The 25,418-nt window shown below is 41.4% G+C and overlaps 1 protein-coding gene across 1 annotated transcript; it reads left to right on the top strand.

Annotated features, from left to right (window-relative positions):
* The first annotated feature begins 230 nt into the window (after nt 1–230).
* LHFPL7 (LHFPL tetraspan subfamily member 7) lies at nt 231–17,355 on the top strand. Its single transcript, XM_073582846.1, has 3 exons — nt 231–440; nt 4,790–4,928; nt 16,884–17,355. The coding sequence occupies exons 1-3, from the start codon at nt 231–233 to the stop codon at nt 17,141–17,143; spliced, it is 609 nt and encodes a 202-aa protein (XP_073438947.1). The 3' UTR covers nt 17,144–17,355.
* The last annotated feature ends 8,063 nt before the right edge of the window (nt 17,356–25,418 follow it).

Raw genomic sequence — 25,418 nt, 5'->3', positions numbered from 1 at the left:
GGAATTCTAATAGCAATTTGCAAACCTAAAAAATGTGAAAAGTGAATAAAAAGCGTGCTATAAAATCACTGACATTAAATAACCTTCAAGGAAACCTTGTAAGCAAATGTTATTAACGTTCCTGGGCTAAAGTAAACCGACGTCAGTCGTAATCTGATAAAGGCACCTACTCTGGTAGGAAAGGTCTCCGGTTGGGCAGATTTTAATAAGCGGCATGATCAGTTATCCCGATGGTGTCGTGTATGGGATCTCTCTGGGTGGCCTTGTCCTTCATCTTATCACTTATCTTAGGATTCAACCTAATGTCTTCTGCATGGTTTAAGAATAAGAACACTTCTTTTGGCGTGTTTGTCCAGTGTGAAGGGAAAATCAGCAACCCATGTAATCAGACTTGTATAGCTTTCCGAACCTTAGAGGAAATTCCAGATACGTCTTGGAAGGTAAGCCGAGAATCGTTTCTAGGTTTAGTTCACACAAGCGTCTGCCGGTATGGTAAAGCCACGATAGATTAGAATAGTGCCAGATTCTTCCCTCCGAAACAGTAGAATACATAGAGCGTATATGACTGCTGTACAAACCTGAAGTTGCTCGTGCCTCTTGGGTTATTAGGAATAAGTAGTACTTTATTTGGGATAATCTCCCTATAAACTAGAACATAGATTTAACCTCCTTTGTGTAAAACAGATTAGATCATTCTAATTTGTAAGTATAAGAATTGCGCTTACCACTTATCTTTTATACTGCTTTATTAATTCATGACTCGGAGGTATGCTATTGTTCTGTACACGATATAAAGGGTAAATATAACTTTATCTCACATTATATCAAGTAATGCAGAAGGTTTTGTTGCTTTCATCAGAATTTGACTGTGTGTCTAGGTAATCACTTAAGGACAAAGCGATTTTTCGTTTTTGCGGTTTCGTTTTTTTCCTCCCTTTATTCCAAGGGCTATAACTTTTTTTTATATATTTTTTCCATCAACATACCCATGTGAAGGCTTGTATTTTTTGCAGGACGAGTTATACTTTTGAATGACACCATCCATATTATCATGTGGTATACCGGAAAGTGGGAAAAAAAATTCCAAGTGCGGCGAAATTGCAGAAAAAAACAAAACCGCAATTGTTTTTTTTTTCATTATTATGATTTACAAGTAGAAAAAAAGGGAAATGTTCCAGCTCCTTAAAAATTGGAAATTCTTTATTTAACAATAATGTTCTTCATAAAAATATCAATGCTCTGGGACAGATCAGCAAGCAAGACAGGATGATACAGCGACGCGTTTCGATCACAAGAGTGATCTTTGTCCAAGCTTATGAGACATCACAATACTCCACATATTTATACAGTTCAGGAACCTATCAGAATTACACATTAAATCATATGATATGCAAAGGAAAGGTCCTGATCTTACCAATAGAAAATATAATAATGCAAATAATATATATGTATGCGCCCAAGTTATAAATCAAGAATGACCAGAGAAGCAATCTAGATTTATAACTTGGGCACAAGGTTTCCAGATGGATTGAACAAACAAACTGAAATCCTGTTTCATTATTGATTTTTTTTGTTTTTTTTTGCATACATATATATTATTTGCATTATTCATTTCTGTTTTTTATTATATTTTCCTTTGGTAAGATCAGGACCTTTCCTCTGCATATCATGTGATTGATGTTTTTATGAAGAACATTATTATTAAATAAAGAATTTCCAATTTTTAAGGAGCTGGAACATTTACTTTTTTTTCTACTTGAGTTAATTGACTGACCAGACGGAGTTCCCTGCACCTAATCCTCATTGTTGGTGGGCTTTCTCTTTTTCTATTTCCATTATTATTTACAGCATTCATTTTATGTTAAAAATGACCTTGCAGTATGATTCTCCAGGTCAGTACAATTATGCAGGTACCAAACATACAGTTTTTGTTTTATTCAAGTTGTGGAAAACAAAAACCAGAAATTTGTAAAAAAAAAAAAAAAAAATATTGTGATGCCATCTCCTAAAGCTGGGTTCACATTGCGTTAGGGGCAATCCGTTAGCGGGATCCGTTAGATAGCGGCGCTAACGCTATCCAACAGATCCATTAGCGCACCCATTGCCCGCAATGTTAATAATGCATACTAACGCATGCCGAAATCGGCATGCGTTAGCAAGTATGCGTTATTTCCTGATGCACGCTCAAACGCAGCATTTTTGGGTGCGCTGGCATTAACGCGCAGCGAACTAACCCGTTCGCTGTGCATAGGAATGTATGGGCTAACGCATGTTAGCGCTAGGTACCGGAGCGCTACCATGTGTTAACGCATACCGTTAGCGCTATGGCGCTAAAGATACCAAAAATGACAATAGCGTTAGCGCATCCGTTTAACGGATCCATTAAATGGATGCCCTAACGCAATGTGAACCTAGCCTAAGAGCCGTAACATTTAACATTTTTGGGATATGGAGCTATGTGAGGGCTTGATTTATGCGCCCCCCAACAGGGGTTTTTATCAATATCATTTTGGGGTAAATAAGATGTTTTGATCACCTCATATTACATTTTTTCCTGTTGTTGCGACACCTGAACCTCCCCCCAATTCTGGCATTTAGATTTTTTTTCTCGTTAAGCCGTTTACCAATTGGATTAATTTATTTTATATTTTGAAATATCGGACTATTACAAACACAGCAATATCAGTAGGTGTATTTTTTATGTCTTAATTTTTAAAGATGGACAAGTAGAGTGATTTGAAGTCATATTTTTTTATTTTTTTCCCCCATTTTTTTAAAACTTATTTACTTTTTCACTGTATTTATTAGTTCCCTTAGGGGACTTGAACCTGTGGTCATCCGATTGCTTCTGCTATATACAGCATTGTCACAGTATTACTGTAAATAGCAAATAGGGGTGAATGTGCAGTACCCAGCTGCGACCACTATACTGTTGAGGGAGCTGTGCTGTACAGCTCTGCAACTGAGCACTTCTGCCCACCGCCAGTTTCGTGAACAGCTGATCGGTGGTGATGGCCGCTGTCACATCCCAACCAATCTGATATTGATGACCTATCCTAAGGAAAGATTATCAATATAAAACTCCCAGACAACCCCTTTAAATGTAGCTAAATTGCTTCTCTGCTTCTGTTATATTGCCTGACACTTATATACATACAGTGGGGAAAAAGTATTTAGTCAGCCACCAATTGTGCAAGTTCTCCCACTTAAAAAGATGAAAGAGGCCTGTAATTGACATCATAGGTAGACCACAGCTATGAGAGTCAAAATGAGAAAACAAATCCATAAAATCACCTTGTCTGATTTGGCAAAATTTATTTTTCAAATTATGGTGGAAAATAAGTATTTGGTCACCTAAAAACATGCAAGATTTCTGGCTCTCACAGAGCTGTAACTTCTTCTTTAAGAGGCTCCTCTGTCCTCCACTCATTACCTGTAGTAATGGCACCTGTGTGAACTTGTTATCAGTATAAAAGACACCTGTCCACAACCTCAAACAGTCACACTCCAAACGCCTCTATGGTGAAGACTAAAGAGCTGTCAAAGGGCACCAGACACATAACTGTAGTCCTGCACCAGGCTGGGAAGACTGAATTTGCAATATGCAAGCAGCTTGATGTGATGAAATCAACTGTGTGAGCAATAATAAGAAAATGGAAGACATACAAGACCACTGCCTCAATCTGTGGCTCCACGCAAGATCTCACCCCGTGGGGTCAAAATGATTACAAGAATGGTGAGCAAAAATCCTATAACCACACGGGGGACGTAGTGAATGACCTGCATAGAGCTGAGACCACTGTAACAAAAGGCTACCATCAGTAACACACTACGCCACCAGGGACTCAGATCCTGCAGTGCCAGATGTGTCCCCCTGCTTAAGCCAGTACATGTCTAGGCCCATCTGAAGTTTGCTAGAGAGCATTTGTATTATCCAGAAGAGTATTGAGAGAATGTCATATGGTCTGATGAAACTAAAGTAGAACTGTTTGGTAGAAAGAAAACTCATCATGTTTGGAGGAGACAGAATGCTGAGTTGCATCCAAAGAACACCATCCCTACTGTGAAGCATGGGGGTGGCAACATCAAGCTTTGGGGCTGTTTCTCTGCAAAGAGACCAGGACAACTGATCCATGTACAAGAAAGAATGAATGGGGCCATGTATTGTGAGATTTTGAGTGCAAACCTCCTTCCATCAGCAAGGGCATTGAAGATGAAAATGGATGAGTCTTTCAGCATGATAACAATCCCAAGTCCACTGCCAGGGCAACAAAGGAGTGGCTTCTTAAGAAGCATATGAAGGTCCTGGAGTGGCCTAGCCAGTTTCCAGATCTCAAACCCATAAAAAACCTTTGGAGGGATTTGAAAATCCATGTTGCCCAGCGACAGGCCCAAAACATCACTGCTCTAGAGGAGATCTGCAGGGAGGAATGGGCCAACATACCACCAACAGTGTGTGCAAACCTTGTGAAGAATTACAGAAAACGTTTGACCTCTGTCATTGCCAACAAAGGATATATATAACAAATTATTGAGATGAACTTTTGTTAATGACCAAATACTTATTCTCCACCATAATTTGCAAAATAAATCTTGCCAAATCAGACAAGGTGATTTTCTGGATTTGTTTTCTCATTTTGACTCTCATAGTTGTGATCTACCTATGATATCAATTGCAGTGATCTCTCATCTTTTTAATTGGGAGAACTTGCACAATTGGTGGCTGACTAAATACTGATTTTCCCCACTGTAGATCGCACATTCTGTAAATTGTTTCTTTTACCTCTAGATTTCAGCGGTGATACTATTTGCTGGTTGGCTGCTGTTAAGCTTTGGAGCTTTACTTGTCCTGTCATGGACTGTTATTCCAGCTGGTCTATGTCAGAGAAGGGTCTGCACACCGGCCAGACATACACAGATCATTGCAGGTACAAAACTAATAATTTCCTAAGATAAAGCATCTGCAGATGTGCCCTTATTTCCTGTCATGTCCTGATTCAGAGATGGACGGCGCCAGATGTTAAAAATGAAAAAAAAAACATATATTGTACATTTGTCATATGCTTCAACAGCCATCGGCTACACAGGCTACCAAAGATAAAGCATTTACTAATGTGTCCTTAATTTCTTAGCATATCCCAAGATGTATTGGGTTAATTTTAAACACATCTGAAAAAAAAGGCATCTACATCTGACAAATCATTCAGTCGACTTCATATCTGACACTCATATTGTACTGTACTATGTTTAAAAAAAATCATTAATACTTAAAGGTTTTACTTTTGTTTCGGAAAACGGCTGCACCGGCTGCAGTTGATTTAAAACAAACGTTTCACTCACCCTCCCCAGATCCAGTGCGGTGTCGGCAGTGCTGCAGGCAATAATTGAGTTCAGCGGCTGTGCGCGAGTAGACACCATGAGCTGCTGAAAGCCCCTCAGCTAAGGAATTGGCTTCAACTCTTGTCGACGTGACATCAGCGCTGCAGACAATAGCAGACACCGGGAGCAGTGGTGTGGAGACTCAGTACTGGAGCCAGGGAGAGTGAGTCAAGCGCAGTTTATTTTTTAAAATCAAACTGCAGGTTGGGAGACAGGGGTTTCTGAAACCTGAAAGTTAAGGTTCTACACATCTGTACCTAGTTACCCTATGAGGAAGTGCTTTAATAATAAGGATGCTTCAATTGTGGCTTTGCAAACATTGGGGGAAATTTATGATGAGAGTAATTTTTTGTAAGTTTCAGTTTTGCTGGATGTTGCATCATCGTTATTTGCGCTTAAATGATACATTTGATGCATCTTTAAATTGTGAATTCATGTATTTAAAAAGTGGTAAGAAAGGCATAAAATCTCAAAAATGTACAATTGCTTTAAATTCAAGTATGGAACGCAAAACAAAATGTTTTGGTGTCAGAAAACTGGGGCAAGTCCTTGATAAAACTTTCTTTCTATGGACATAGCTTTGTATCCCTGTGTGGATTCATCAGCACCGCACAAAATATACTTGAAATGTTATATGTAGGTATTCTGTATTATTTCATGCAGCTAAATTCTCACTAGTAAGACCTCCACAATAGATTGAGAGATTGAGATGAAAAAAGGTTTAAAGAAAATATAGTACTTAAAAAACACATAATGAAGAATATTTATAAAAGGGTAAAAGTATTATTAAAGTGTACACTAAATGTACCTTCTCTGAGTCTGATTGGCTCAATCGGCTAATGCTGTTTGAGAATACACGATGCATATCAGCTTGCTTTGTATAAGGCTAAATTCCCACACTTCGTATTTGCAGCATTTTTGAAGCTACAGATTTTATTGAGCATTTCTGCACCAATTAGCGTGTGTTTTTTTTTTTTTTTTTTAATTCTTTATTTTCAAATTTAAACCACACCATAAGACACAACACCATTTTACAAGTATAGTTAGCGAAGTATTGCTTAGAAGTCGGTCCACGGTGGAAAGGAAGAAAAAAAAAGGGGGGGGGGGGAAATGTGGGTGGGAAACAAAAATAAAAAAAGAAGGAAGAGAAGGGTAAAGAGGGATACATAATAATGAACAATATCCACAACAACAACAAAAAGTAACCATCGGCATGGACACTAGCAATTGGTGGGTGTATTTAAAAAAAAATAGAGTAGGTGGGCTGTTCTGCAAGCAACCGTGGGATCAGCTACCCCAGCATAAAGGTCATCAGGTCAAGTAAGACTTTACGTGATATTAGATTTCTCACCGAGAGGATTATCCTCTAGATATCTAGTCCACGGGGCCCAGGTCGACACATAAGATTGGTGGTTAAAAATCTCCCAGCTAGACAGCTCCTCCAGGCGAGAAACCTGATTTATCTTAACGTGCCACTCCTCCAATGTGGGGGGGCAACATCTTTCCAGTGTACAGCTATCAGCTGTTTTGCAGCACTTAGCATCAGTGGTAGTAGACCATGCTTTTTTGGTAAGAAATCTTTTGACGGGCACGAAAGAAGAACTTCCGTAGCCTTAAGATTAGTCTTTATTAGTTGTAGTTTTTTGAGGACTAGCTCAACACCATCCCAAAAATGTCTCAGTTTGGGACAATCCCAGAATATATGCGTGTGATGTCCTCCAGAGTTGAGGCATCTCCAACAAGCATCATTATCAGCAAGACCCATCTGAAAGAGGTTCGCGGGAGTCCAATGCCACCTGGTCAATATTTTATAAGAATTTTCCTGCAAAAGTACACACCTAGAGAATCCCCGTGCACCAGATAGCATTCTAGATATTTGTTTCTCTGTGAATGTAGTGTTGAGTTCCATTTCCCAAGAGTAAATAAATGAGGGTTTAGAATGTGCTTTCGGAGAGATAAGGTGTGAGTAAATACGAGATAAAATTTTTAGCCGTGGAGGCGGAAGTTTGACCATAATATCTAGCCAGGACCAATTGGATTTGGTTGGGAATTTCTTCTTAAACTGTAGGAGCGTACGTTGAATGTGCTGGCTCTGAAGAAAATTAGTTGGTTGAATCGTTGCACTTGGTGGCCAAACTCCTCTCTGTAATATTTTATTACCATAAAAGCTATTTAGTGTTTCTCTAGGGAGGGCAGACCATAGATTGTATGGATCTTGAAAATCAAGATCTATTAGATAGGGTATTGAGCCAATCGGCGTTAATGTCGAGGGAAAAGTATCCTCCGGTAGTTCTCCCAACATCAATCTTTTGATACGTAATGTGAGAAAACAAAAAGCAAAAAACACAAATATCCTGAACTAAAAGTAAAAAATATACTGCAAATAAAGCATAAAGGTAATAATAATAATAAGGGTATTTAGTAAACATAATTTTGATCAAAATAATGTACAAGCCATCCCGCCACGTCACGGCAACCCTTGTGGGACAGTCCCTACTCTAGTATTTAAAACCTTTTCACTTGCCAAGTGGCGTGAATGTGAATAAGGGTCGAGCGGCTGAACCACTTGTAACAGCTTAGGCCAGACTGGATGGCTTTCCCAGCTCAGAAAGAGGGCGGTCACACCCATATATGCACTGAATGCACAATGAAATGAATAAAAAACAAATCTGAACTGAGAAAAGTAAGTTAATGTGTATGCACAATGTAAGTGCATATTAACACATGACCATTAACCAGAGAAAACAAAAAGCAAAAAACACAAATATCCTGAACTAAAAGTAAAAAATATACTGCAAATAATGCATAAAGGTAATAATAATAATAAGGGTATTTAGTAAACATAATTTTGATCAAAATAATGTACAAGCCATCCCGCCACGTCACGGCAACCCTTGTGGGACAGTCCCTACTCTAGTATTTAAAACCTTTTGCCAGACTGGATGGCTTTCCCAGCTCAGAAAGTTTACTAAATACCCTTATTATTATTATTACCTTTATGCATTATTTGCAGTATATTTTTTACTTTTAGTTCAGGATATTTGTGTTTTTTGCTTTTTGTTTTCTCTGGTTAATGGTCATGTGTTAATATGCACTTACATTGTGCATACACATTAACTTACTTTTCTCAGTTCAGATTTGTTTTTTATTCATTTCATTGTGCATTCAGTGCATATATGGGTGTGACCGCCCTCTTTCTGAGCTGGGAAAGCCATCCAGTCTGGCCTAAGCTGTTACAAGTGGTTCAGCCGCTCGACCCTTATTCACATTCACGCCACTTGGCAAGTGAAAAGGTTTTAAATACTAGAGTAGGGACTGTCCCACAAGGGTTGCCGTGACGTGGCGGGATGGCTTGTACATTATTTTGATCAAAATTATGTTTACTAAATACCCTTATTATTATTATTACCTTTATGCATTATTTGCAGTATATTTTTTACTTTTAGTTCAGGATATTTGTGTTTTTTGCTTTTTGTTTTCTCTGGTTAATGGTCATGTGTTAATATGCACTTACATTGTGCATACACATTAACTTACTTTTCTCAGTTCAGATTTGTTTTTTATTGATACGTAATGTGGTAGAAGTTATCTCGTCTAGCCTAAGAGCGACCGGTGGTCTAATTTAGTCCAGAGATAAGGCAAACCCCTCGGGCCCTATAGAGCCAGGTCAACACAAGTTCCCTCCCCACCTTCAGCGCAAGACACCACCTTTAACCATCTGCTAAGATGGATTGCTTTATAATATGAAAAGGGGTCTGGGACTCCCAATCCACCAGAGGAGACTGGATAAGTGAGAAGCCTATAAGGCAACCTAGCCGGTTTATATTTCCAGATGAATTTTCCTATTAATGACTTTATCGACCCGAAAAAGGTCAGGGGTATCTGAATTGGAACCATATTCATGGCATACAATATGATAGGCATGATATACGCCTTAAACACATTGATGCGACCCATCCAGGATAAAGTGGGTAGGTTATATTTATGCATCAGGTTTGTAACTTTTTTAATTAAGGGAATGAAATTACTTTGAAATAAGTTAGTGGGGTCTCTAGTTATGAATATTCCTAAATATTTAATAGAGCTATTGGCCCAAGAGAAGGGAGTCTGTGTACGAATAGTGGAGAGTTGAGAATGAGGGAGAGTAATATTTAACGCTTCGGATTTGGTTAAATTAATTTTAAAATTGGAAAGGGAGCCAAACTGTTGAAAAATTTGGAGGATGGTCGGAAATGCTTGAGACGGGTTGGATATGAGAAAAAGCAGATCGTCTGCGAAAGCTAGCGTTTTGAGTGTCCCCGGACCCACTGACAACCCCTCTATGCGTTGTTCTTGTCTGATGCTTTGTATCAAAGTTTCTATGACTAAAATGAACAAGGATGGAGACAGAGGGCATCCCTGCCTAGTCCCGTTGTGAGTCTCAAAACTGTTTGACAGGGTGCCATTAATCCTGACCTTGGCCGTCGGTTGAGAGTAGAGAGAGAGAACTGCTGTTATATATTGAGGAGGGAAGCCAAATTTAATCAATACCTGTTCCATAAATCTCCAGCACACTCTGTCAAAAGCCTTTTCGGCATCCGTTGACAGGAGTACTAAGGGGACCTGCTGGGTCTTGGCAAACATTATAGACTGTATGGCCCTAGTGGAGTTATCCTTCCCTTCCCTACCCCTCACAAAGCCCGCTTGATCCACGTGAATTAATTTGGGTAAAAAGTTGCTTACTCTGCCCACTAGAATTTTAGCCCACATTTTGATGTCAGCATTAAGCAATGAGATTGCTCTGTAGCTGGTGCACAAGTTGGGATCCTTACCCTCCTTCGGGAGAACCGTAATGTATGCCTCCAGGGATTGCTTAGGGGGAAGCTGGCCCTCCAAATAGGAATTAAACAAGGTCACCAGATGGGGTAAGAATGATTTTATGAACTTTTTATAGTATATAATGGGGAGACCATCCGGGCCTGGGGCCTTTCCATTTGGAATGGTGGAGAGGGTGTCTAAAATTTCTTTAGGGGTAACCGGAGCAGTTAGTAAAGATTGGCCTTCCGGGGTTATTTTAGGGAGGTTTAATGGAATCAGGAACTCTTTGATTTTTTCTATAGCTGTTATTGGGTCTTGCATGCTATCTGGTATGCTTAAATTGTATAAACTGTCATAAAAGGATCTGAACTCCTCGGCAATGTCTGCGGTCTTGAAAATTGAAGAACTGTCCAGAGCTTTGAGTTGTCTAATGAACGTCTTATCCTGCTGCTTTTTAAGCAGTGAAGACATAAGCTTACTACTTTTATTGCCGTGGAGATAGAACTTCTGTTTACTTCTCATATAAGTTTTGGCCGATTGAATATTTAGGAGATTTTTTAGGGAATTCCTTAGGTCCGACAGTTCAGTTTGTATATTATTTACTTGAGATCTCTTGTGTAATCTTTCCAAGGAATTAATTTGGTGCAAAATAGACACAACCTGTTTTGTTCTTTCTTTTTTGAGATGGGAACTCAAAGCTATAAATTCTCCCCTCATTACCGCTTTATGTGATTCCCACACCACAGGTAGGGGCGGGCCAGAGTGTAAGTTTGTCTGGAAAAAGAATTCAAGAGTGCCAGTCAGTTTCGTAATGTGGGAATCAGAATCTAATAATGTCTCGTTAAGTGACCATGACTTGGCTGGCCGCGGAAGGGTTACTATGCCTATGTCGAGAAAAATAGGGGCATGGTCCGAGAGAGAGATAATGTCTATAGTCGCATTTTTAACTAATGAGAGATTAGTTGTTTGTGTCAATAGATAATCAATTCTATGATAGCTACCACACGGGTGGGAATAAAAAGTGTAGTCTCTGCCTGAAGGAAAGAGTGTCCTCCAGGGGTCTATCAATTGCAATTCTTGTAAAGAAAGGTGTAATTTTCTTAGTGCCCTTTGAGAAAGGGTCGACTTACCCGTTGAAGTATCTAGGGATGGATTGAGTGATACGTTGAAGTCTCCCCCCATCAACAACAAACCTTCAGTAAATAGTTTTAAGGTATTCAGTGTTTTGCACAGCCATCCAATCTGATTCCTATTTGGGGCGTAAAGGTTACACAGAGTAACTTTAGTATTGGCTATAAGGCCCTTTAGTATAATATATCTTCCTTCGGAATCTGAGAGGCAATCGTGCAGGTCAAAAGGAACATTCTTTTTAATAGCAATACTCACTCCTCTAGACGCCGACCCACCCGTACTATGATACCAGCTCGGGTAACGGGATCTAGACATATCCGGGACTCTCCCCACTTTAAAATGTGTCTCCTGTAGGAAGATCACACTAGCCTTTTTTGCATATAGAAGGTTTAATACCTGACTCCTTTTACACTGGGAATGTAAGCCTTTTACATTGTATGAAGCCACTACCATGGTGGCGAAATTGACCTTATCACCCATAGTAAAATAGATGGAGCAAAAAAGAGGTTAAATGATTAAGTGTCCAATGCCGACGAGCCACAAAAAATACAAAATACAAAATAAAGTAACAGATAGATAACAATAACCAACTGCCTGCCGGTGGCAGGGATAGGGGGTCAAACATACCCCCCATAACAGAGCAGGGAATTACATCACCAATACACGAGTGGTACATGTTAGCTTATAAGGCAGTTAAATGAAAGCAGCAACAAATTAGCATATGCCAATCAAGGCAAACTAAAGTGATCTAAAACATTACAGAGTTATACAAAAAAAAAAATTTCCGGGTCTATATGTGAGAAAATACGGCTAGACAGAGCACAATAGATCTCAGGGGGGCATCTCTTTTCTCGCCCCAGATTTCCCTCATTTAGGAGGCATGCGTCTCTTCACTGAGGCCCAGTCCCCCTGACCTCCTGTAAAAACATTAATAGGAGGAGGCGTGCGAAGATCCATATCCAAAGGTAACCATGAAGGAATATCAATAGGAGCAATGTCGAATGTGTCCCATATTTTGGTTAAATCTTCAGGACTTCTCACTGTTATTTGTTTGCCGTCTCCATTTACCGATATTCCAAATGGGAATAGCCATTTATAAAGGATTTTACGCGAGCGTAGCACTTCCAATAAGGGTCTTAGAATCCTTCTTTTTGCAAGAGTCGACGGCGCAATGTCCTGATAAAGTTGGATAGCAGATCCTTCATAGGTGAGATTTTTAACGTCTCTTGAGGCAGACAAAATAATATTGGTGTCCACATAGCTCAACAAGCCGCAGATCACATCCCTCGGGGGTTCAGAAGGCTTAGGCTTGGGTCTGAGCGATCTATGGACCCTCTCTATTACCATTTGGTTGCATTTTTCTTGCGGGATTAGGAGGGCAAAGATCTCTTTCGTTGATTTTTCTAATATTTCTGTAGAGACACTTTCCGGCAAGCCTTTAATCCTTATATTTTTTCTGCGACTCCTATTTTCTTGATCTTCTAAGGCCAGAAGAGAGTTATTAAGTTGTGTTCTGTGGTAGTCCAAATGAACTCTCATGGCGTTGGAGTGGCTAATGAGAGAGGACTGAGATGATTCAAGGGACTCCACTCTATTAACAATATGTGACAAGTCTGCTCTCATACCAGATATCTCCGTAACCAAAGGCTTTAAAGCTTGTGCCAGAAGTTTTTTAAAGACTGATCTAGATAACTTCCCAGAGTCTGAGTGGGTAATATCACTGCCTGAGACATCATCACTTGAGTCCAAGTCCTCGGCCTGTTCTTCCACCTCAGCATTTGCATGCAGCTTTTTAGGTGTGGACCTAACCGACCCAGGTTTATTTTTCAGAAATTTCTCCATTTCACTTTGTCTGCTCTGATGTACACTAGTAGCCAGCAGTTTTGCATGCTCTTTATTAGATTTAACCATAATGCTTAATTAAAGCGCGCATTTGAATCACCCCTCGTGCATTCAGGGAAAGTCTACTAATGCATGTTCATAGATGAAGATAACCCCATGCGTCTTGAAAGGTGATGCGTTGACATGAGTGAATAGGGCGGTATCAGCGCTCTAATGTGGTGCACTATATAGAAAGTCTCACACTGCCGTGGCATAAAATTAGGTCGGTCTTGGCGCCTCTGAAAGGGGGGAGCGGTACCCTCAGACCCCAGGTCGCCCCAGTTCCCTGTATGCAGCAGGAGCGACCGCCTCAGATTCCCTGGGCAATGCCCCAGGAGCACCCAGCACCGTGGTCACCCTCTGCTCACCAGCCAGGCACGTGCAACCGGCTCACCTCCCTCTCCTCCGGTGAGCTGATCCGCTTCTCTTCCCTGTCAGTCAGCGGTCTCTTTTCCTGCAGAGGCCACGGGCCCTCCACCACCTCCAACGGCTCTCTGTAGACTGCTTTCTGGGCCACCTCAGGAAGAAGCAGTAAAGATGGCGCCTGACCGTCTCTGGCGCCAAGGCCCTCTCCCCGTGACCGTTCTCACAGAGAGCCGCGGTTCTGTCTTCGCTGTCCTTCACCACCTTCTCTAAGCCCCGCTCTCTCTGGGGGGCATATAGGTGCTTTCATTGGGGTCAGAAGAGGGTATATTTCGTGGCTGGCAGCGGGAGCTGCAGCAAAGCGCATCTTCCCTACAGGTGATCCAGGCCACGCCCCCCAATTAGCGTGTGTTTTATGCCGTTTCTCTTTTTGGCATGTGTGAAGAATATGGGGGATTTACTGGCAGCTTACAATCCTCCTTCAGGATGTGTAGCTGCAACTGGACATCTGGCTCAGCAGGTGGTCAGCCAAACCAGCTAGTATCCAAGTCAAACAAGACGAGCTCCTGCAGAACCCACACTGTATGACTGCTTTGTCCAGTCAGAGGGAATTCCATGAGGAGATTTAAGGAGAACATGGCATAATCGTAGATTACAATTACATTTTTGGATCTCCGGAACAGGCCGAATGCCTTCCAAGGTCTCGATCCGTTCTAGTACCCCAGGGTAGAGAGATATGCAAAACGGCTAGCAGAAGCCAAGTAGCGAAGCTGTGTTTGTAATGGGGGGCACGGCTAGATCATATAGCACCAAAACCGCCATCCTATGACCTGCTATTGGGAAGATATGATCCTTCCTGGGTTTTGGGAGTTTTAGCTTCAAACACCCAGGGGAGGGTGATAAGGCCTCTCCCAGGAGCCAGAGGCGTGATCAACCAAGTAGATAAATGATTGTGCCCAGCCATGTGCTCCCACTCTTTGTCATGCTTGCTGTTCACTTCTAAAGGGGGGGGCCATGTCATGTAATGTGTTGGAAGAAACTGAACCAGCTGGCAACCCATTCCCCCATGCGGCCCAGCATCCAATAGCCAAACATCAAGATGGTAATTTACATAATACATATGCTTTTTTTCTTTGTACTATCACCTGAATTTGCATATCTGACCATTATATATGTACAGTGGGTATGGAAAGTATTTAGACCCCTTAACATTTTTCACTCTTTATTTCGTTGCAGCCATTTGGAAAAGTCAAAAAAACTTTTTTTTTCTCATTAATGTACACTCTGCACCCCATCTTGATTGAAAAAAAACAGAAATGTAGAAATTTTTGCAAATTTATTAAAAAAGAAAAACTGAAATATCACAGTCATAAGTATTCAGACCCTTTGCTCAGTAATGAGTAGAATCACCCTTTTGATCTAGTGGAGCCATGAGTCTTCTTGGGAATGATGCAACAAGTTTTTCACACCCGAATTTGGGGTCCTCTGCCCTTCTTCCTCGCAGATCCTCTCCAGTTCCATCAGGTTGGATGGTGAACATTGGTGGACAGCCATTTTTAGGTCTCTCCAGAGATGCTCAATTGGGTTTAGGTCAGGACTCTGGCTGGGCCAGTCAAGTATAGTCACAGATTTATTCTGAAGCCACTCTTTTGTTATTTCAGCTGTGTGCTTAGGGTAATTGTCTTGTTGAAAGGTGAACCATCAGCCATGTCTGAGGTCCAGAGCACTCTGGAAGATGTTTTCATCCTGGATATCTCTGTACATGGCCGCATTCATGTTTCCTTCAATTGCAGCCTGTTGTCCTGAAAAACACCCCCATAGCATGATGCTGCCACCACCATGTTTCACTGTTGGGATTGTATTGGGCAGGTGATGAGCATGGTTGTGAGTGAGTGGGGGTGACGCTAGACAGCGCCTTCTAACGCGGGAGGCTTTTTGGATTTTCAATTTAAATTCTAGGTTTCCAAATGGATTAAACAAAAGAAACGAATTGATGTTCCATTATGAAACATAGTTTATTCTTTTTGTTTTGTTGTTTTTTATTATTGTATGTATTTTTGCTGAATAGGACCTTTGAAATTGTCATGTGATGTAAATTAATTCACCTATTGGCTATTAATTAGCTTGAATAGTTCATTGTATGTATTTTTGCTGAATAGGACCTTTGAGATTGTCATGTGATGTAAATGAATTCACCTATTGGTCATTCAATAGCTTAAATAGTTAATTGTTGCCATCTGCAGGCAGGCTGTGATAAAGATCTTATTGATCGAAACGCGTCGCTTGTTCCCTGAGCTGCCTCACATGAGCATGCCATTTGTCTAATGCTTTTAATGGAAGAATAAAAATCTACGATTTTATGGGAGCTGGAGCGCAAGAATATACAGCAGGAAAAACACACCAAAACTTGTGGGAGCTTAGCCTAAGGGTGGGTTCATGCGAGTGTTTAAAAAATTGTTGAGACTTTCATCCAGAAAACTCAGGCAATTTTTTTTCTCACTTGTCATCTGTATTCAATATGTCTTTTTACAGCATCAGCTATGATTGACAGTTTTATATATTACAGATTTGCAAGGTATCTGTAAAAATCGGATGTTATACTGTGGCTCCATATGACATCCAATTTTTTGTGCACCCATAGACTTGAATGAGCAAGTCTCATCTGGCTTAAGGATTAAAACAGTGCTCTAATTGCTCATCTGCATTCTCCCAATGAATAATATTGGTCTGAGTGCTGTCTGTTTTTTTCAAGGACCGAAAGCATGGTCGTATGAACAAGCCCTAAGAGTGCACAGAGTGTACATGTTGACTCCTGTTCACTACCAGAAGTACCTAAAGTGAGCATTGGGACATCAGAACTGGACAATGGAAGGAGGCCTGGTCTGATGAATCACATTTTCCTTTATATCATGGGAACAGCCAGGAGCATGTGTGTCCTTCACCTGGGGAAGATAAAGAACCAGGTTCACTATGCAAGAGGTGGAGAAGGCATTGTGATGCTCCACTACTTTGTCATGTACCAACTATCTAGACATTATCTGCTGCTGAGACTCAGTGTCAGATACCACAGGACACCTTCAGAGGTCTTTTGGAGTTTTTGATATGTTGGATCTGATGAGTTTGGGTGGCATCAAATATTAAGCAAGTGTTTTTTATGCTATGGATGATCAGTGTATATAGGTGTGATATTGCATTCATAGTAAATAGGCTAACCATTTTTTATACTTTTGTCTACAATATTTCAAAGCAGTTATCTGATGAACGTTTTCAAATATTTGCCCTCCTTCCATAACCATGTATTCTGATCATTTCTTTCCATTCTTCATTTACAGTGGCTATTACAATTCTTGGTCTGCTCCTGTTTCCCATCAGTCTTCGCTCTACATTTGCCAATCAGATCTGCAACTCATCCTTGTCCTACAGAAGTGGCACCTGCTCCCTTGGCTGGGCTTATATGATGGCTATTATTACAATAATGCTCTCTTGCTTTCTTCCAATCATCGGCCGTTACAATATAAATGAAATGAAGACAACAGTATTGAGGTCCCAATTAACACAGCATATGCTAGTTTGCGAAGAACACATGTATTAATTTTATCAGTGCCAAAAATATAAATGTTAGAGAATTTCATTCAGTTCTGCTGTATCTGGACCTCACTTATCAAAACTGCCTAAAAAGACCCATTTGTTGGCCATAACAACCACTCATGGAAGCTAAGTTGGTTTTGGTTGTTATGTGCAAGGCAGGATTGCTAAACCTGGCCCACTGTCTCCAATCGGTGTGTCTGTAGGAGGCAGAAAGTGAAATGATGTGTCACCACTTTGAGGCTGAGTTCACACGTGGTGTTTTTTTCGCATTTCCGCGGCGGTTTTAACACGCGATTTTGCCGCGAAAACGCAAAAAATAAGCATCCCATGCATTTCTATGGGATTCCGCAATGCTGTGCTAATGCTACGGTTTTCACCGCGGCGGAATCGCTTCGCGGTAAAGACCGCAGCATGCTCATTAATTTTGCGGAATCGCGGCGATCCCGCACCCATAGGAATGCATTGTTCCGCTTACTTCCCGCATGTGGCTGTGCACACCATCGGAAAGTAAGCAGAACATTTGAGGATGGTACCCACGGTCCGGAGGAGAGGAGACTGTCCTCCGGGCTTTGGGTACCATATCCCTGTAAAAAATAGAATTTAAAATAAAAAATATTGTTATTCTCACCTTCCGGCGTCCCGCGCAGCCTTTCCGCTTCTCTCCACGCTCTCGTTCCCAGTAATCCTTTGCGAAAATGCCCGCGATGGCGTCCGTTCTCGCGGGATCGCGAAGTCTCGCGGTCATTCGCGCGACGTCATCGCGAATTACCGCGAGACATCGCGATCCCGCGAGAACTGACGTCATAGCGGGCATTTTCGCAAAGGATTACTGGGAACGGCTGCGCGGGACGTCGGAAGGTAAGAATAACACCATTTTTTATTTTTTTTTGCATTTTATCTTTTACTACTGATGCTGCATAGGCAGCCTCAGTAGTAAAAAGTTGGTCACACTTGTCAAACACTATGTTTGGCGAGTGTGACCAACCTGTCAATCAGTTCTCCAAGCAATGCTACAGATCGCTTGGAAAACGCTAGCATTTTGCAAGCTAAATACGCTTGCAAAATGCTAGTTTTTCCGCGGGAAAATCGCTGGAATTTAAAATGCGATTTTCCCGCGGAATGGAATTCCGGAATTCTCGCGGTAATTTCCGCGAGAGTTCCGGTACGTGTGCACTTAGCCTAATACATCCATTTTCATATGTTCCGTTTGGTCAGCGGATATAATCATATTGTCCAATAGGTTGCAGTGATGAATGTGAACGAAAGTTCATTGTGCAGTAATGTTATTATGCTACAAATGCAAGAGACATAGGAGCAAACATGACCAATGTAGAGAGAAAAACATTAGAAAAAAAATACAAACTTTATATCATATTATAAATTCAAGGGTTTTTTGTTAAAATTAAATCATTAAAATAAAATCCATAATAAAATGTGGAGTGTTACTATTCAACTATGAAATCAACCTTGCTAACCTCATTAAATCACAACCGTGAAGGAAGACAAGCACTTGTAAACACTTCAAATATAAAAAAAAACAATTTTATTAAATATCACACATAAAACAATGCAATAAAAATTAGCATCAGAGATGCCTCAAATGTGGGGGATCGACTGACAAGGAAGCCCATACGAGGTCAGCCCAAATACATAAATGCAATAAAGGCTAAAGGAAATAAGTAAACAATGTTCTATTCCACAGCAGTTCCAAGTATTTTTTCTAATACAATGTCAATATATAGAGTATCACCCTAAGGATGAAAGGATACTGGTGCTGGGAATATACTACCCTAAAATCAGACACATGCAGAGAATTACATTTATATAAGGTGCAAGTGCATTAAGGTAAACCAAGGTATTTCTCCCAATAAAGTGTCAGTGCATATAGAGAAGGTATTACTCGAAATGATCGTGTAAAGAAAGTATCTTTAGATTACCTTTAAAGTCTTGTGCCAGGCAATAGCCAGGGCTTGTACCAACCTGACACGTTTCGAACACACTTCTTCAGGGGGCCCAGAGCAATTTGTGCAATTTGTACAAAATTAGAATATCATCAAAAAGTTAATTTATACAGAGTGATCTATTTCAAGTGTTTATTTCTGTTTATGTTGATAATTATGGCTTACAGCCAATGAAAACCCAAAAGTCATTATCTCAGTAAATTAGGATAATTAACAAAAAGAATCTGCAAAGGCTTCTTAAGCGTTTAAAAAGGTCTCAGTCTGTTTCAGTAGGTTTCACAATAATGGGGAAGACTGCTGACTTGACAGTTGTCCAGAAGGCAGTCATTGACACATGCCACAAGGAGGGTAAGCCACAAAAGGTCATTGCTATTGGCTGTTCACAAAGTGCTGTATCCAAGTACATTAATGGCAAGCTGAGTTTAAGGAAAAAGTGTGGTAGATAAAAGTGCACAAGCAACTGGGATAACCGTAACCTTGAAAGAATTGTTAAGAAAAGGCCATTCAAAAAATTGGGTGAGATTCACAAGGAGTGGACTGCTGCTGGAGTAATTTCTTCAATAGCCACCACACACAAACGTATCCAGGACATGGGCTACAAGTGTCGCATTCCGTATCCAGGACATGGGCTACAAGTGTCGCATTCCTTGTGTCAAGCCACTCATGACCAATAGTCAACGCCAGAAGTGTTTTACCTGGGCCAAGGAGAAAAAGAACTGGACTGTTGCTCAACGATCCAAGGAGTTGTTTTCAGATGAAAGTAAATTTTGCATTTCATTTGGAAATCAAAGTCCCAGAGTCTGGAGGAAGAGTAGAGAAGTACACAATCCAATCTGCTTGAAGTAAAGTGTGAAGTTTCCACAATCAGTGATGGTTTGGGGAGCCATGTCATCTGCCGGTGTAAGTCCACTGTGTTTTAACAAGACCAAAGTAAGCACAGCCGTCTACCAGGAAATTTTAGTGCTCTTCCTGCTTCTGTCAGGAACACCACACTGCACTTGCTCACTGAGCCAGTGCGCGTGCCCTGAGTACAAAAATAGTGCTCACAGATACCTGTGGAGCGGGACAGCAGCGGTGATGATGCGTGCTTCAGACTATCAGGACCTGAAGCACGTGACTGCTGGGGGCGTGACCTAAGCTCTACAGAGCTAGGAGCTGCAGGGAAACTCCTAGAAGGGTAACTACGGGGCAAGTTACCAAGGGGCATAGACAGTGACGTAAACCAGATCAAGCCGGGTCAAAGCACGAGATAGCAGGACAGTACCAAAGGGTTAAACAGAGCGAATAGTCAGGACGTAGCAATAGATCAGAAAACCAGAATGGGCAATGGACGGTACAATAGGGACAAACTGTAATGGAGTAACAATAGCCAAGCCAGGAGGTCAGAACCGGAGAAGACAATAGTCCCAAAACGAGAGACCGAGTTCAGAGTGAGGGGTCAGACCGGGTCATACACGGGAATCAAACAAGCAATGCAGTATCCACGCACACCAGTGGGGTCAGCCACACAGCCAGAATAACAGTATAGCTGACAGGGAATCCTAGTCTGGAGTGAGTATAAATACCCCTCCCAGATCCAAAGAGAGGCCGGCAAAAGTTAACCATGTGAGAACAGGACATTAACCATGTCCTATCCATGATAGTACCCCCCTCTTAATGGGGGGCCACTGGACCCCCAGGTTTCTCAGGGTATCTGGCATGAAAAGCCCGCACCAGTTGATCAGCGTGCACCAAACTGGCCGGAACCCATGACTGATCCTCAACAGAATATCCCTTCCAATGAATAAGGTACTGAAGTCTACGGCGCACCCACCTTGAATCAACGATGCGCCCTACCTCGTACTCCAGTTGACCCTCTACCAACACTGGTGGAGCCACAGATGAGGGATCTTCTCTAACTGTCCCCACAGGTTTTAATAGGGACCTGTGGAAGACGATAGAGATTTTGAAGGAGGTGGGCAACTGTAATCTGTATGCCACCGGGTTGATCACCTCTACAATCTTGTATGGGCCAATAAATTTGTGGCCCAACTTCATAGAGGGTATTTTAAGTTTGATGACACGAGTGGACAACCAGACTTTTTCCCCCACTGTCAACGCAGGAACCACCCCCCTCCTTCTGTCCACAAAATGTTTGAACTTCTTCTGGGCTTTGGAGATGTTCCCCTGCACCTCCTTCCAGAGGGTTTTTAACCCCTTCATGACCCAGCCTATTTTGACCTTAACGACCTGGCCATTTTTTGCAATTCTGACCAATGTCCCTTTATGAGGTAATAACTCAGGAACGCTTCAATGCATCCTAGCGATTCCGACACTGTTTTTTTGTGACATATTGGGCTTCATGTTAGTGGTAAATTTAGGTCGATAATTTTTGCGTTTATTTGTGAAAAAAATGGAAATTTGGTGAAAATTTTGAAAATTTTGCAATTTTCAAATTTTGAATTTTTATTCTGTTAAACCAGAGAGTTATGTGACACAAAATAGTTAATAAATAACATTTCCCACATGTCTACTTTACATCAGCACAATTTTGGAAACATTTTTTTTCGTTAGGAAGTTATAAGGGTTAAAATTTGACCAGTAATTTCTCATTTTTACAACAAAATTTACAAAACCATTTTTTTTAGGGACCACCTCACATTTGAAGTCACTTTGAGGGGTCTATATGGCAGAAAATACCCAAAAGTGACACCATTCTAAAAACTGCACCCCTCAAGTTACTCAAAACTACAGTCAAGAAGATTATTAACCCTTCAGGTGCTTCACAGGAACTAAAGCAACATGGAATGAAATAATGGACATTTTAATTTTTCCAACCAAAATTTTCTTTTAGCATCAGTTTTTTCATTTTCACATGGGTAACAGGATAAAGTGTATCCTAAAATTTGTTGGGCAATTTCTCCTGAGTACACCAATACCTCATATGTGGTCATAAACCACTGTTTGGGCGCACGGCAGGGCTCAGAAGGCAAGGAGCGCCATTTTACTTTTTGAATGGAAAATATGCTTGAATATTTAGCGGTTGTTATGTCGCGTTTGGAGAGCACCTGTGTGCCTAAACATTGGAGCTCCCCCACAAGTGACCCCATGTTGGAAACTAGACCCAACAAGGAACTTATCTAGATGCATGGTGAGCACTTTGAACCCCCAGGTGCTTCACAAATTGATCCGTAAAAAAAAAAGTACTTTTCTTTTCACAAAAATTTTATTTAGCCTCAGTTTTTTCATTTTCACATGGGCAACAGGATAAAATGGATCCTAAAATTTGTTGGGCAATTTCTCCTGAGTACATCGATACCTCATATGTGGCCATAAACCACTGTTTGGGAGCACGGCAGGGCCCGGAAGGGAAGGAACGCCATGTGACTTTTTGATTGGAAAATTAGCTCCAATCGTTAGCGGACACCATGTCGCATTTGGAGAGCCCCTGTGTGCCTAAACATTGGAGCTCCCCCACAAGTGACCCCATTTTGGAAACTAGACCCCCGAAGGAACTTATCTAGATGTATGGTGAGCACTTTGAACCCCCAAGTGCTTCACAGAAGTTTATAACGCAGAGCAGTGAAAATAAAAAATCATTTTTTTTGCTCAAAAATGATTTTTTAGCCCGCTATTTTTTATTTTCACAAGGCTAACAGGAGAAATTGAACCACAAAAGTTGTTGTGCAATTTGTTCTGTGTACACCGATACCCCATATGTGGGGGGGAACCACTGTTTGGGAGCACGGGAGAGCTCAGAAGGGAAGGAGCACCATTTTGGAATGTAGACTTTGATGGAATGTTCTGCGGGCGTCATGTTGCGTTTGCAGAGCCCCTGTGTGCCTAAACAGTAGAAACCCCCACAAGTGACCCCATTTTGGAAACTAAAACCCCCAAGGAGCTTATCTAGATGTGTAGTGAGCACTCTGAATCCCCAAGTGCTTCACAGAAGTTTATAAATGCAGAGCCATGAAAATAAAAAAATATTTTTTTTTCCTCAAAAATGATTTTTAGCCCGCTATTTTTTATTTTCCCAAGGGTAACAGGATAAATTGGACCCCAAAAGTTGTTGTCCAGTTTGTCCTGAGTACACTGGTACCCCATATGTGGGGGGAAACCACTGTTTGAGCACACGGCATGGCTCAGAAGGGAAGGAGCGTCATTTGACTTTTTGAATGGAAAATTAGCTCCAATCGTTAGCGGACACCATGTCGTGTTTGCAGAGCCCCTGTGTGCGTAAACTTTGGAGCTCCCCCACAAATGACCCTATTTTGGAAACTAGACCCCCTAAGGAACTTATCTAGATGCATAGTGAGCACTTTGAACCCCCAGGTGCTACACAGAAGTTTATATAACGCAGAGCCATTAAAATAAAAATATTTTTTTTTCCTCAAAAAATAAATTTTTAGCCTGCTATTTTTTATTTTCACAAGGGTAACAGGATAAATTGGACCCCAAAAGTTGTTGTCCAGCTTGTCCTGAGTACGCTGGTACCCCATATGTGGGGGGACCACTGTTTGGGCACACGTTGGGGCTCGGAAGGGAAGTAGTGACGTTTTGAAATGCCGACTTGATGGAATGGTCTGTGGGCGTCATGTCACGTTTGGAGAGCCCCTGATGTACCTAAACAGTGCAAACCCCCCACAAATGACCCCATTTTGGAAACTAGATCACCCAAGGAACTAATATAGATGTGAGGTGAGCACTTTGAACCCCCAAGTGCTTCACAGAAGTTTATAACGCAGAGCTGTGAAAATAAAAAATATTTTTTTCCTCAAAAAATGATTTTTAGTCCACTATTTTTTATTTTCACAAGGGTAACAGGATATTTTGGACCCCAAAAGTTGTTGTCCAGTGTGCCCTGAGTACGCTGGTACCCCATAAGTGGGGGGGACCACTGTTTGGGCACACGTTGGGGCTCGGAAGGGAAGTAGTGAGGCTTTGAAATGAAGACTTGATGGAATGGTCTGTGGGCGTCATGTTACGTTTGCAGAGCCCCTGATGTACCTAAACAGTGCAAACCCCCCACAAATGACCCCATTTTGGAAACTAGATCACCCAAGGAACTAAGCTAGATGTGTGGTGTGCACTTTGAACCCCCAGGTGCTTCACAGAAGTTTATAACGCAGAGCTGTGAAAATAAAAAATTATTTTTTTTTCCTCAAAAAATTATTTTTAGCCCACTATTTTTTATTTTCACAAGGGTAACAGGATAAATTGGACCCCAAAAGTTGTTGTCCAGTTTGTCCTGAGTACGCTGGTACCCCATATGTGAGGGGGGGCACTGTTCAGGGACACGTTGGGGCTCGGAATGGAAGTAGTGACGTTTTGAAATGCCGACTTGATGGAATGGTCTGTGGGCATCATGTTACATTTGCAGAGCCCCTGATGTACCTAAACAGTGGAAACCCCCCACAAGTGACCCCATTTTGGAAACTAGACCCCCCAAGGAACTTATCTAGATGTGTGGTGAGCATGTTGAACCCCCAAGTGCTTCACAGAAGTTTATAACGCAGAACCGTGAAAGTAAAAAATCATTTTTTTTCCACAAAAATAATTATTTTAGCCCCCAGGTTTTTATTTTCCCAAGGGTAACAGGAGAAATTAGACCCCCAAAGTTGTTGTGCAATTTTTCCTGAGTACCCAGATACCCCATAAGTGGGGGTACACCACTGTTTGGGCACATGTCGGGGCTCGAAATGGAGGGAGCACCGTTTGACTTTTTGAACGCAAAATTGGCTGGAATAAATGGTGGCTCCATGTCGCGTTTGGATACCCCGTGATGTGCCTAAACAGTGGAAACCCCTCAATTGTATCTCCAACCCTAACCTCAACACACCCCTAACCCTAATCCCAACCCTAATCATAACCCTAACCTCAACCCTAATCCCAACACACCCCTAACGAAATCCCAACTCTAACCCTAACCACAAGCCTAACCGTAATCCCAACCCAACCCTAACCCTAATTCCAACCCTTAGTCCAACCCTAACCCTTAGTCCAACCCTAACCCTATTTCTAACCCTAACCCTAATTCCAACCCTAGCCCTAGCCCTAGCCCTAACCCTAATGGAAAAATAAAAAAAAAAATATTTTGTTTTTTTTATTATTTGTCCCTACCTATGGGGGTGATAAGGGGGGTGGTGATTTACTTTTTTTTTATTTTGATCACTATGAAAGTTTATTATAGTGATCAAAATAAATGAATGAATCTGCAGCATTGCAGATTCGATTTGGCGCACTGCGCATGCGCCCGCCATCTTCCAAGATGGCGGCGCCCATGACGCTGGACGGTGGGACACCGGGACGGATAGCGGGAGATCGGAGGCACAACGGAGG

Source organism: Dendrobates tinctorius, unplaced genomic scaffold (assembly GCF_039654945.1).
Source record: "Dendrobates tinctorius isolate UK_male_01 unplaced genomic scaffold, ASM3965494v1 ptg000073l, whole genome shotgun sequence".
NCBI lineage: Eukaryota > Metazoa > Chordata > Amphibia > Anura > Dendrobatidae > Dendrobates > Dendrobates tinctorius.
Note: the sequence above shows the minus strand (reverse complement) of the source record. Positions and strands in the feature narration are given on the sequence as shown.

Coding starts and splice junctions, on each gene's coding strand:
- LHFPL7 (XM_073582846.1), top strand. CDS start 231: ATGGTGTCGTGTATGGGATCTCTCTGGGTGGCCTTGTCCTTCATCTTA. Junction 441..4,789: donor TTCCAGATACGTCTTGGAAG/GTAAGCCGAGAA, acceptor TTTTACCTCTAG/ATTTCAGCGGTGATACTATT. Junction 4,929..16,883: donor ACATACACAGATCATTGCAG/GTACAAAACTAA, acceptor CTTCATTTACAG/TGGCTATTACAATTCTTGGT.